Source organism: Exserohilum turcica, assembly GCF_000359705.1.
Source record: "Exserohilum turcica Et28A unplaced genomic scaffold SETTUscaffold_1, whole genome shotgun sequence".
Taxonomy (NCBI): Eukaryota; Fungi; Ascomycota; class Dothideomycetes; order Pleosporales; family Pleosporaceae; genus Exserohilum; species Exserohilum turcicum.
The window spans coordinates 1,951,515-1,964,825 of record NW_007359914.1 but is presented as its reverse complement, the minus strand read 5'-3'; the positions used below and the strand labels follow the sequence as shown (position 1 = coordinate 1,964,825).

The window sequence follows — 13,311 nt, the reverse complement described above, 5'->3', positions numbered from 1 at the left end:
GGTGGTTACGTCAACGGAATCGGTATCGACACTGGTAGAGTACGATGTTTCTACCATTCAGTCACGAATCACGCCATTCTCAGTATCAAGGTCGAATACGCCTCAACTAGCAGTCACATTGGGGATTAAACCCAGTGGGACCAGGTCGCTAGTATCAGTCTCCGATGTTTCTCAAAATACGTCCGAAACTGTCCCGATATTGAGTTCGTCCACCGTTCTGTTGTCGACGAGGCTTGGGACACAGCAACATGAAAGTAAAAGCACAGTGAGTGCTGCGCTATCCACTACAAGCATACAATATGTAGCTCTTCCAGCATCGGGGTATGGAGTCGCATACCCTATCACTCCAGCATCACCACAACAATCGCATACCAATGCGCCAACGGAAACTAAAAATGCACTGTCAATCTCCACTGCGATACCTTCAACCATACTCCCAATTTCGAGCAGTGGAGTATACATCACAAACGCCAGCACTGCAACCAGTCAAACTATTTCCGCAGACGGTCAGGAAATAGATACAGCGAGTCCATCAACCCCGATAAGTCATGGCACATCGTTGAACCTTGACACGACGACGTCACTGATCTCGACTCTTCCACCAACCACTACAGGACTGCTTCTGCATTCAGTTTCGAGCCTGACTGTCTGTTATCCAATCCCCTCTGCAGACAGTACCAATGGCCGCGTTAGCAGCTCGTTTGCTGTAACAACCACGCCAACCAGGATGAACTCTGAACAAACAGTACCTGCTTCAGAAAACCCGCCAAGTTTCTCAACGTCACCAACTGCGACTTTGAGTAACACTTCGACAGCCTATTCTACAACTGGGATCAGCCCGGGGAGCAGCATGGTTTACACCACTGTGTTACCACCCATCTCCAGCTGGTCCGGCACTCCGACTTCTTCAATCGACGTCAGCTACCCTACCGTCACTGAATCTGCTAGCTCGACAATAACAGGTACCGGTACTGGAACACAGCCTGATGGATCGTACGTTGCTCTTTTGCCAGGATACGGCTCTACTTCCTCGGAAACCCATCCAACTCCTACATGGAATACCGAGGGCGTCTCAAGTATGACAAGGAGCGATACACCTCTTCAAACCACGCAAACGACTGCACAGTATCCATCCACATCAGGGAAGTTTATGCAAACCTCAACATCTGTTTCTACTAGAGAGACGTCAGATGCTCGACTGGTTTCTAGCAGCATCTCAACACAGCCAATAGCCACTTCGGAGATTTATATAACTTTACCAACTTCTCTGCTGTTCCAGGCCAGCAAAATACCTCCGATGGGATATACGACTACTAGAGAGAGCAGCTCCTGTACAAGCACGCTAGGAGCCTCACACACGCATCACCCATCAAGCCTGCGCCTCTCCAGCTCTCCAGCAGCCCTCTCTACTTCTAGAGCAATGAGTGGCTTTGTGACAAAGATAAAGACACAATTTTCCGAAATACCAGCACAAACGAAATCAGTTCTAGATGCAGCCCAGGCAACTGCAAAAAGCAGTCCGACGCAGACAGCCGCAGCAGCTCCACCCCCACTAACAGTATCCGAAACTGCTGGTGTTGCCCTTGGGAGCACAGCAGGAGTTCTCCTGGCAATTGTCGCTGCAATCTTTGTTGTCCGTCGCTATCATGCAAGGCGTGCAGCAACAAGCGCGGGATCTTCAGGCGCATATCCCGAAATTGCTTACTTGTACGATGCTTCCATTCTTCGTCCCAGAAGCAGCAGTAGTGAAGATGGCGAGGCTTCAGCTTTCATGTCCGGGGGAGCAGGTGGCATAGCACGTACATCGACAGAAAGTAGGCTACCACCTCGGGCTCCTCACAATTCCTTCGACTATGGATACCGGCATTTGCATAGCGTGGACGGCATGCGCTACAGCGACCCCGGAAACCCCTTCTCGGATACGATAGATCCATTCTTGGACTGGAGAAGCAGCGTCGCCATCAACGCCCCAACTGATACTGTATCTGCTCTTGCTGCTGCAGTCGTAGGATATAGCAATGGTCCGCAGAAACCACTCCCTGCCCTGCCCGAGACGGCTTCTAGGCAAGCTTTCCGCAATCACGTTATTCCTTCGCCGACACTAAGCCCACTGATGAATGCCTGTAGCTTACGCCGCAGTCCTGCACGATCGTCTAGTCGGAGCAGCGTCAAAAGCCAGAGGTCACTGCGAAAACTACATTCGTGCACTGGTCAAAATCCCGCGTCAAGCAACTACTCGCCGTCGACGCATGGGAGGGGATTGAGACAGAGTCTAGCATCGATCAGGGAGACTGACAACAGCGAGCCTTTTTCAGATCCGATCGAGCATGACCTTCTCCTACCCGTCGATGTACGCACCGAGACCCCAGACTCAGTGGTAGTATACGCACCTACACCGATTTCGCGAAAAGCAATGCGGCCATTCGGACCTCCAGTTCTCCCCAGCCAAAACTCCATGACAATGCCGATAAACATAGATGCACAGCCTGCGAAGAGCAAAAGACTCCGTTCAACAGGCAGTCTCCTCTTCCCCAAGAACGAAGAAACAGCATACAAGTACTCGTCACTCGCGCACGACACACAGCCCTCACTGTACTCCACGGACCACTCATCCACCGACGACATCACACACAACGACTTCCCGTCTCCGCCATCAGCATCCTCAACGCCAGTCTACAAGGGCTGGGACGACATAAAACGGCATTCGAGCAGCTCCTCGCCGCGCCCACCCGCATTCTCACCGCCACCGCCGCCCTTCCACGCTTTTGGCCCACCGCACGCAAACCCATCGTCCCCTCCTCGGCCTCTCCTCAAGAAGCGCTCTCTCATCCACCCGCTCATGTCTCAGAACCCGTTTTTCCCGCTCACGCCAAAACCACAGTTTACGCATGCGTCTCCTTCTACGTCTAGTCAGAGCTTCGATGGCCCGAGAAGGAGTTTGCTGGCAAAAGTGCAGAGTATAGGGGAGATGAGGGAGGAAGGAGATGCGGGAGTGGAGAGTGGAATGGAGAAGAGGGTGAGGAGGGAGAGCTCTGTAGTCATGGGATTGGGGCTGGGGTTGGGGTACCGCGATAGCGTTTCTAGGAAGAAGGAGATGGCAGCGCGATGGGGGCCTGATGAAGTTGGGCGAATGGTGTGAGGGGTTTGCAGTGTTTGTGCAGGTTGCATGGCAGTGTGTGCTGCTTTTCTGGTGTATGTGTTTTTTTTTGCTCTGATGATGGATGGTGTAGGTAGTATTCTGTAATGACGTTTGAGATATCCCTTTTGCTTCAACCTGTTGGACATTATTTATTGTAAATTATTAGTAGACAAATTTCTGTTCGTATCTTCTGCATCACCGTGTTCTTATTATAAGTTCCTCTCGGGTCTTCTTAACCATTGCGATGACATGTCTGTTACCCGTAAGACGAACGAGTTTCTTCGCATGTACTTGATGAGGAAACAGGGTGTCTTGAGCACCTGTTTATCATGATTTTGCGCCGTAACACACATCAGAATACGTTGCAATATACACAGTCTCCAGCCGAAGAAGCCAGGAAACTAGCTCCCTTTTCCCCTTCGACAAGATGTCATTGAGTGATTATTCCAAGTCCCGCAACTGGTCTCTACCTTTTATACCTCCCAGACGTCAAACAAGAACACATCAACACCGGGATTACACACCGAGCGATCAGCCCGACCAAGTCCGATTGTCTCTCTAATCCCGATGTAAATTCTCTCTATAGTGCTTACTGCCATGTACGGTCAAACCGACATTTAGAAAGCATATCGGCTAACTATTTTGCCCTTCCCCGCTTCTTTGTCCAGGGGGGTGGATGTACTAGTAAGCAGACGCGTAGGTTCTTGTAGTACCTAGCTATTTACCTTTTCTCTACAACCTACAACAAAATAAGCATACTAAAGCATTTTTGCTTTACCAGGCACATGCTTGTAGGTGTAGTGGTAATCACGAAAGTAAAATAATAAGAATAATAATGATCCGCCAACTTTACTCCCACCTTGGTTGCTTTCTCACCCTGCAACATATACACGCACGCATACAGGTACCTTTTTTTGGTGTTTTCTTTTCTCAATCTCTCCACTCAAGCATGTCGCCACACAGCCCACAGGAAAACAACACAGACACCGGACAAAAGTAACAAGCCCGTCTAGTCTAGTCTATTCAAGGGGGAAAACGTCGGGGAAGATGATGAAGGGGTGTGTGTGTGTGCTACACAAGCATACCACGCGTCTCCCTTACTCAGCCGGAAAAGAAAAGATAAACCACCCCAGCTCCAGTCCCCCACCCGACACCCAACGCTGCACACGGTTCATGATCCCAGCCAATAAGTCGAAACCTTACTCATATGCACCAGGTGTGTTGCCATGGGATGCGGCCAGCCCCCCTCCCCCTTCGCTTCTCTTCCCCTTCCCTCCCTCTCTCGCTCGCTTCCCCACACTCTAGCCTCTCAACCAGCAGCAGCACCGCACCAGCACCGCACCAGCACCGGACATATCGCTTGCCTCGTGGCGCGCACGCGCATGCGTTGCGTACGTGCGCCCCCCCCCCTCGCTCCCATTCCTCACACCACTGCGTTTAACTTCCCGGATGCTGGTAGCTCTGCCAGGTGGTGCGGGGGGCCAGCGGAGATACCCGTCGACTATCCGTCATCATTATAGCCCCTTCTTCTCCTTACGCAGCGCCCAACCGGTGTGTATGAGCGTGGGTGGGTGTCGGTGTCGGTGTCGGTGTGTGGGTGTGTGTGCGGTTCGTAGCGCAACACCAAGCTCAATACTTGGCTTCGCGATACACTACGTACCTACCTATATCATACTACATGCTATAGGATGCTATTTTCCTTCTTCCTGTTCTCTCGTTGGCTCTTTTTTTTCTTTGCTTTTCTTTTCCTGTGGAGCCGACCTCTCGCCGCCATGCCGACCGACCTGGACCGACCTACCGACCGACCGACTACGGCAAGCCGAACGGGCGTGAGCGGGCGAGCGGGCGAAATGACGAAAAGAGACAGCAGAAAAAGAAACAAAAGCAAGTGAAAAACCTGGGCTGAAACGAAGAATGTGGAGGAAGTGAGAAAAGTAAAGAGACAAAAAAGGAGACACGAGAGAGACAGAGGGAAAAAAAGGGGACTTTGGAACGGGCATCACGTGTCATGAACTGCATCGAGCATTAACACACTACCTAGATATCGTACTAGTGTAATAGTGACGATGATAATGATAATTATTATGATTATCCTTTTTCTCTCTCTCTCTCCCTCCCCAAAAAGAAAACCAATAAACTAAATGCTCTCTTTCTGTTTGCTTGATGCTCCCCTCCCCCCCCCTGCCCCCCCTGCCCCCTTGCTCCCCTTGCTCCCTTGCATATTCGTTCCCCTGCAGGGCAAGCAGAGTGGGAAAAGAGAGACAAAAAAAGGGCGAACACAGACTTCCCCGCCCGATGCATATTGGGTAGCACACGCATGCGTCTTTTTTTGGACGAGGGGGGGGGGCGAGGGGGGGGGTGCAAATACGAAGGTGATTCAGACGCAAAAAGTAAAAAAAAACAAAAACAGCGAGATGCAGTGGGAAAAGGCGGTTTGTGCCGTTCCCACGCCCTACACCCAGTCCAGCTGGTGGGAATGCATTGCATTTGGAGGGGGGGGGGAGGGGGCACGCCGATGCACGGCCGAACCGTGGGGGGAAAAGAAAGGGAAGGGGGAGCTGAGAATGAGGAAGAGAAAATGAGAGATGAGAGGGAGGGAGAGAGAGAGAGAGAAAAGGGAAATGTCATGATCATAGTGTAATGATGATGATATCGGTGGTGGGGAAAATGCGCCGAAAAAAAAAGTAAAAGAAACCCAGTAAGTAAGTAGAATGGAAAAACAAAGGAAAGGAAGCAAAAGAGGGTTAGGGATAGGTGGTACAGCTACAGCTACAGCTACAGCTACAGCTACATGCGCATATGCACGTGATCTAGGTCCCAGAAAATGCAGGTTTATTGCACATACATACATGCGCTACAAGGATGTACGTACATACACGCCAGAGCATGTATACACATATACAAAGCTGCATCTACGATAATCCTCCTTCTCCACCTTCCTCTTCTTCTTCTTCTTTCATCTTTCATCTTTCATCTTTCATCTTTCATCTTTCATCTTTCATCTTTCATCTTTCTTCTTTCTTCCCGTGTATGTAATGTATCATGTATCATGGAACGTATGCAAGTACTCATTCTTCTCCATGTACATAGACACGGAAACCCTGGTTGCAGCACTAGTTTAAGATGCGCAAAAGGCCCAACAACAACAACAACAGCAATAACAACAGGCGTCTGTTATTTATTTACTTGGGTGTACTTGATTGCACCCAAGCAAAAAAAAACCCCCCAAGCTAACCCCTTCCTTCACCCCTCACCCTTTCAACCCCCACCCTACCAATAGACACACACACACACACACACACACACCCCTTGCTGATAAACATGGTTTGCTCTCCCCACCGCCCCCTCCACTCCACTCCACTCCAAAAAAAAAATCGCAACGCCAGGCCCAGCCCACGACCATGCTTGCTTAGCTGACCCTACGCTACGCCACGCCACATGGCCTACTACTTAACTGTACTTTACCCAGCTTAGCTTCGCGCTGACGGCAGCAAGCCCCCCCCTTCCCCTTCCCCTTCCCTTCCCTTCCCTTCCCTTCCGAACTTGGGATGGAGGGAGGGGGGGAGGGAGGGAGAAGAAGTTTCCGGGCAATTATCTTTTTTTTCCTTTTTTTTTTCGCGTGCGTACTTACCAAACTTTGGGCTGGGTAAGATGTTATGGTCCTGGTCCTGGTTCTGGTCCTGGTTCCCACGCACCCTCCCCCCCATGCGTTGATACTTTAGCGCAAGATGGGCACCGCCGTCACCGCCACCGCCGCCCCCGTTGTCTGTCTGTCTGTCGGTCGGTCGGTCGGAGGTGTGTGTGTGTGTGTGTGTGGGTGGTGAACCGCTTTGGTAAATGTGAATGTGAATGTGAATGTATGCACGCTACCGTAAGTTAAGCTAGTCCACCAAACCAAGTAAGTAAGTAAGTACAGTAACCCTCCACCAAACCCCCTTGTTTTCCCATTCCCCCGAAACAGTCTTCTTTCTCCTTCTTTTCTTCTTCTATTTTAACCCAGGGATCCTTGTCTTGTTCCTCGCTCTTTTCCTTTTTACATCCCCATTACGTTTTATTGCTGCTGCTTTTTTTACTTTTTCGACCTAGGAGAGCCCATGAACCGTATGCTGGGAGAAGAAGAAGAAGAAGTGGAATTAGGGGGGTGGGGGGCAGGCGTTCAGCCGGACTCGGCCGGAAGGGTGGGCGGTGAGGCCCAGCTTTTCCTTCACTCTACACCTACTTGTATAATGCACATAACTAAAAAAAACTTCCGAAACCAAAAGAAGAAGCAATCAACGGGCGGTGCCAGGGACGTCATGGGAGAAGATGCATATTCGCAATCTCCAATATGGATGGGCAGGAGGTGTGAGCATGGGCTCCAGGAGATCTCATCTTGCATATGTACGTACTACTACATATGTATGTATGTATGGACGTGCGCCTATGCACCAGGTGCAGAAGGGGTCTGCTCGATGCGAGCAATGGCCCACTTTTTTGCTTTTTGATCGATGTCATAAACTAGCTGCTGTACATCATAAGGTAGGATCATGAAATCTGGGGCTGGAGCCCGTATCATGAGACATCAGGCAATCCAGCTGTATGTACGTCCAGTCTGCGTGCGTGCAAATGCGGAAAGTCTCGCATGTCTTTTCTTTGCCTCGGCCCTGGCCCAGAACAATCCCGGCATGGCTCCCCTTTGACGCCTTATTCCACAACTGGAGAGCCAGATCGTTCCAGATCAGAGGCCGTTGACGGTTGGAGCCAAGCCAAGATCCGCCAACCCAATCCAACGTTGCATTTGCTCTCGCTATCGGCTTTTGCCATTCATCGCGATGCGTGGCTGACCGTTGGCTTCGAGTCAAAAAAACAAATGCGCTGATGCCCACGACATGCTTCCCGGTCCCGCCATCGTGTTCACTAATCCTAATGCACTCCCTTCAGCCAAGACGCTCCGACGCGTCGATGCAGTCGCACTTGCTCGTCCTGCGGCTCCATATTTCGATAAGCCACTGGTGCGATGTCTCAATCTCGATAGGGCCAGGGCACAGCGGAAGCTTCTGTCGGCATTTCTTCTCATACTCACGAATCGCCACATGACACTCAATCTCCTTGGCCATGCGCTCAACCAGCTTCTTGGCTTCTTCATTGCCTGCACCAAGCCCGTCAAGCATACCTTGAGCTGCGACTTTGGCTTCATGGCATGAAACCCGGCTGAGGTCGTAAAAGTACTGACGCTTGTACACCTCCAATGATGTGTCTTTGGGCGGGGCCAAGCCCCCAAGCTCGCTCGTGAGGATCAGCGGGCTCTCCGTGTAGTTCCACGTCTGCGCTTCATGTATTGAGTTGTGATACAATACCTGGATGTCTAGCACGTGGACCTTTGTCGCACCTACGTGGACAGAGTTTAGTAGTTCCTGCCTCAGACCGTTGCCATCTACGCTCGAGTTGAAGATGGGATTGTGCGAGTCAAGGTTGACGTTGGACGCTTCAGCCTTGGTGACGCGAACCTTAACAAATAGCGTGTGCACCTGTCCCAGGTACAGCCGAGGAATCTCCTTGCTGCCATGGCAATCGACGAGCTCGCAGCCTGCCCTGGTTCGCACGTCGACGCTCAACCTCGTCAGCTCACCCACGGGCCTGGCGCACCGAGCATTCTGCACAATGCGCTTGATGCGATTTGCAGTCGACTGATACTTGGACCAGTTGCTGGCGAACACATTGTGGCAGCAGCCATCGGCGCAGGGGCCATGTTGCAACTCTGGTTCGCGGCAATACGGAAGAACCGCGGGGTTAACTCGATGAAGGTATAGATCCGGAAACCATCTTGAGACGTCGTGAAGCACGTGAGCTGCTGGTGACAAGACGATGATGTGGGTACGCCCAGCCTTGAGATGCTCAACCTCGAGGGCTCTAGCTATGCCAAGGATGACATCAGTCATGGATGGGTTAGGGCGAGGCGGATCCCAAACTTGAGTACCAGACTGCGCAATGGTCGAGGTAAGCTCTCGGATGATTGCCTCCGTGTCTTTGCTGAAACGCCTTATTGGATAAAGCGTGTCGGGTCGATTTCCGGTGACATTACGGTGAGTGCAGTGCGTGGTGTATAGCGCCAGTCGATCCCTGGACGTGAGGTGATACCATAAAAAAGTAAGTAGGTGCCATTTCTTTTTTTCCTAATGCGGCTTACCAGGGCTCCGTTGACGACTTGTAGCGACTGTTCGAGGCAAGCTTCCGTCACGTAGTAGCTAGAGCTGGTGTTGGCTGCCATGTCCAAGACTCTGCAGAGGCACTTACCTGTTGTCTACCAGAAAGACGACATCTATTGCGCTATCTGCAAGAGGCCGCCGATTGTGCAGCACGCCTTCAATGTCCACGGCGACGGTGATTTCTTGCACGTCTTCTGTAAGAAGCTTGACTTCCGGAAAGAGCTTAACCGCTGCGCGTAGGGTAGTCGGCAGAACGAGGGACGAGTCTGACATGCATGTACCCGGCACCTCCCTGTCATGGTCCGTCGGTGGAGGGATGTGCTTTGTAAAATGATTCATGAATGACTTGAACTTGTCTCCGCTGAGTAAGTTTTAGCATCTGCTACACATGGAGATGGGGCCTGACGGACTTGCGAGCGTTTTTTGCCAGATAGGCCATGACACTATCTTCATTTAGGTCCTTTGGATCCGATACTTGGTCATTTTGGTCGTGGGCCGCAAGCGCTGTGACGACCGTTGACGAGGGCATGTCGGAAGTATCGCCGGCGGTGGCATTGGTATCTCCAGTACCCTGGCGGCGCAAAAGCGGCAGACTATTCGTAAAGAGCCGCAACTTACTCGACTTGCGGCGCTTCGGGGCTTCACTGTGGCCGTCCATGCTGTGAATCACGCCCTGCAGAGCCTGTTGCGCGCTGACGCGCTCAGTCCATGGCGCATCGGCAGCCTCGTCCTGACTGCAGGAGCGCGAAAACGCCATGGCATATCCAGAGCTCGAGCCAGAAGCTGACGAGCGGCTGTTCCTGTTCTTGCGTATCGTCAAAGGGTGCTCACTCGGCGTACGGCTGACGGATAGCGGTGTTGTGGCCCACAACAAGGGCGCCTTGAGTGGGCACGTCCAGTCCAGGACAGACGAGTCGAACCTATCGTCGGGCGGTAGCTCCTAGATATCGCTCTTGATCTCGTCGATGATGTCGTCTAATGGGCCAAATACGTACGGGTCGCCGTCGTAGCTGTGTGTCGACTTACGGAATATGCGCTGGCGGAACGTCGCTTTCCGTGGCTTCTTCTGTATGTGCAGCGGAGAGGGGCAGAGAGGGGCGTGCGCGGGCGATGCGCTGCCTGCTGTTGGAGTTGTTGTTGTGATCATTTTTTCAGGCGCCAATGTCGACAAACGGAGGCGACACTCTCGCTTTCACCTTGAGCTGCTGTAGGAGGTAGGTATTTTTGCACTCCCAACTTGCTGTCTGTACAAATGGAAATGGTTAAAAAGAGTCGCTGGTGCACAAGATGAGATGCAAAAGTTGCACACGTAATGGACAGAGGGCGAATACGTCGACTGAGATGAAGCTAGCTATTACCACGTTGAGAAGGCACGATGGAGGGGCATATCAAGCCACCTAGCGCGCCTGCCTTGCCAACCTGAGTGTGAGCTTTGTTCTTTACCCTGGGCAGCAACACTATTGAAAAAAAAGAGCTCTTGCAGTAGTCCAGCTTCCATGCCTGCACCACACAACACATGGCGGTGACTTGAGACACTACACCTCGGCGGTCCGCGCAGCAGCCATGTCTAGGTGCGCCTTCATTTTGTCCTGCATCTCTTCGTCCGCCTCACGAAAGCGAATCTAAAGAAACAAATGCTTAGTACGGCTTGACTAGCATGGGGGGGGGGACTCGAGACTTACAATATCTTCTCCAGCGCCGGCACCGAAGAGGACAGACTCTGAGAGGCTAGCCTTGACTGCTTTTTTGACACGATCCTCCCAGACACCGTCCCAGTTCCATTCTCCCGGGCGCCGGTTTCGGCCCAGGGCACTGCTGCCGTCGGGCTTTTCAGCCATGGGCTCGTCTGGACTGGGACATGGGGACGGCGAGTGGTGGGCATGCAATACGGGAGCGCGATGGGCTCGCCAGGCGTGGTAGGCACCCGGGTTGGCGGCGGCGTCGAGCGGAAGGGAGTCCAATATGGAGTCGTCACTAAAGGTGGAGCGGATGTACTCTAGCATGCGCACAATGGAGATTTGGTCAGTGTGCTGGGGCGCACCAGAAGCAGCCGAGGTGGCATGCCAGTCGGGACGTGCGGGACTGGCCAAGCCGGAAGCACTGGCATTGCGAGAGTCTGGCACGGATTTTCGAGCGCGTCGGAACCAGTGTGGGAAGCCGTGTCGCAGGCTGAATCCGCCGGGGGGCAGGCGCTCTTCATCCGTTGCACTTACCGTGTCCGAGTCGGCGGCGCCCGTCGTGTACGTGTAGGTGGTCAGTGGCGTGAGCAGCGGGTGGAAGACATCGGTGGAAAAGGTCACGAGAGGGGGGAGGGCAGGATAGTTGGGCGGGAAGGAGAGTTGGAAGCGTAGGACTGCAGGCGCATACGGTCCTATCACGCGTGAATACGGCCGATCTGGACGGACAAGAAGGCACACGACGGTCGCTTAGCCCTATGGACCACCCTACCTTTTCGCACGAAGATCACACCGACCCACAGCGATGGGTCGCCAGGCGTGATGCTCAGGAAAACGCCATGGAGCTGTGCATGGCGGAGGCGGGAGCTGTGTGCAAAGTCAGGGAACCGCTGGCCGGCTGGGGGCTGGCATGACGTACAACTCGACGAGGAGATGCTGTTTCCGAAAGGACGGCAGCGCCGATGCTGAGCCTGACAACGGCATCTTGAGCTGGCCGCGGGCGATGGATGGTTGGAAAGTGAGCAGTTCGGCATGCGTCGAGGCATGGCAGATGTGCATGCGCGTTTGGCGCTAGTGCTGGCCGCTAGCCGCTTTGCGCCATCGCCTTGGCTGGCGCGCCTTCCCCCCTCGTCCCCTCGTCCCCTCCCCCCTACCGCTCCTGCCTCATTTGCACTTGGGCGCAAGTGCGACACCACCAACGCTGCGCTCGCTCACCGGGCCTGCCAGGGCGACATGGGCACACGGCGGCAATGTGACGGCCTTGGACGGGGCGGCCAGCCGACGTGGCAGGTGGGCAGTGGTGACAATCACGTCAACGAGGTCATTTGCGACGGAACAAACAGCTGCGTTGGACAATGGCTTCATCTCCACCATGACCGCCACCTACTCAACGTCTGCGTCGTCGTCGTCTGCCATGGTTACACTCCAAGGACCGGCCTTGCTTTCTCCGACAGTGCCGGGCCCCCCCTCCCTGACCCCCGCCTGATCGTCGTGGTTCGTCTCTGCCACGCTCAACTCGGGATTCTAGTGTGCAGCAGTACCGAGTGCCTGAGGCCGAGTCGCTGCGCCCGAAAAGGCTGCACCGGTCCGGACAAAGACAAGCCAGAAGGTGGCAGAAGGCGCAGTGACTGCATGGGCCGTTGGCGTCGACGAGTCAAGGCGGCGCACACATTGCTACCCCCCCACGACCTTGGCAAACAAATACTGGCGCTGCCGTTTTTTTTTGGCAGGCTACCGAGCCAGGCTGGACATATTACACGGGCTTACAGGCAGAGGGCGAGGGATATCCGGTGGCAGGCTAGGGCGTTTGGGGCACGGCGGGCTGTGGCTCGTAGCGGTGGCCAGCTGTCGTGCGACGTTGAAGTGAAGAAGCGCTGACTGGAGCCAGCGCAGCGTGGGTAGCCTTATGGCGAGGGTGACACACAGTGGTTGCCCCGGCGGCAGCAATGACAGACAGCAAGCAGAGGACATGTCGAGCATAGCAGCAGCAGCAGCAGCGACAGCGACAGCGACGACGACGAGTGGTGCCCAAATCGAGACAAAGCTGGCTGCAACATGATCGAGCGAGGCCAATTTGGATCGACCCAGGCTGTCGGAATCGAGGCTTTGGGCGCTTTTGTATACTCGTTCCGACAAGCGCGTGAACGACCCCCCGAGCCTCGGAAACCTCGCGGACCCAAGCACACACAGGCACACACACACTCTCTCTCTCACGCTCACACACACTCAGGCGTGCTTGCTGCGGCGCTGCGAGGGCACGGCGAGGCACGGCAGTGGCTAGGGGCCAAAGCAGTATGGCGGCATGTTCGGA

The 13,311-nt window shown here is 53.7% G+C and overlaps 3 protein-coding genes across 3 annotated transcripts; 1 reads left to right on the top strand and 2 right to left on the bottom strand.

Annotated features, from left to right (window-relative positions):
- Positions 1–1,420: 1,420 nt before the first annotated feature.
- On the top strand, positions 1,421–3,139 carry SETTUDRAFT_18408 (uncharacterized protein; the record flags this gene model as incomplete). The annotated part of the gene is made up of 1 exon (XM_008021890.1): positions 1,421–3,139. One exon carries the CDS (start codon positions 1,421–1,423, stop codon positions 3,137–3,139), a length of 1,719 nt encoding a protein of 572 aa, XP_008020081.1.
- A 4,916-nt stretch (positions 3,140–8,055) lies between these two features.
- On the bottom strand, positions 8,056–10,471 carry SETTUDRAFT_18407 (uncharacterized protein; the record flags this gene model as incomplete). The annotated part of the gene is made up of 5 exons (XM_008021889.1): positions 8,056–9,099; positions 9,306–9,363; positions 9,413–9,685; positions 9,735–10,244; positions 10,320–10,471. The coding sequence occupies 5 exons, from the start codon at positions 10,469–10,471 to the stop codon at positions 8,056–8,058; spliced, it is 2,037 nt and encodes a 678-aa protein (XP_008020080.1).
- Positions 10,472–10,637: 166 nt separating this feature from the next.
- Positions 10,638–11,984, bottom strand: SETTUDRAFT_170546 (uncharacterized protein; the record flags this gene model as incomplete). The annotated part of the gene is made up of 4 exons (XM_008022632.1): positions 10,638–10,946; positions 11,007–11,695; positions 11,773–11,867; positions 11,920–11,984. 4 exons carry the CDS (start codon positions 11,982–11,984, stop codon positions 10,860–10,862), a joined length of 936 nt encoding a protein of 311 aa, XP_008020823.1. The 3' UTR covers positions 10,638–10,859.
- Between the last annotated feature and the right edge of the window lie 1,327 nt (positions 11,985–13,311).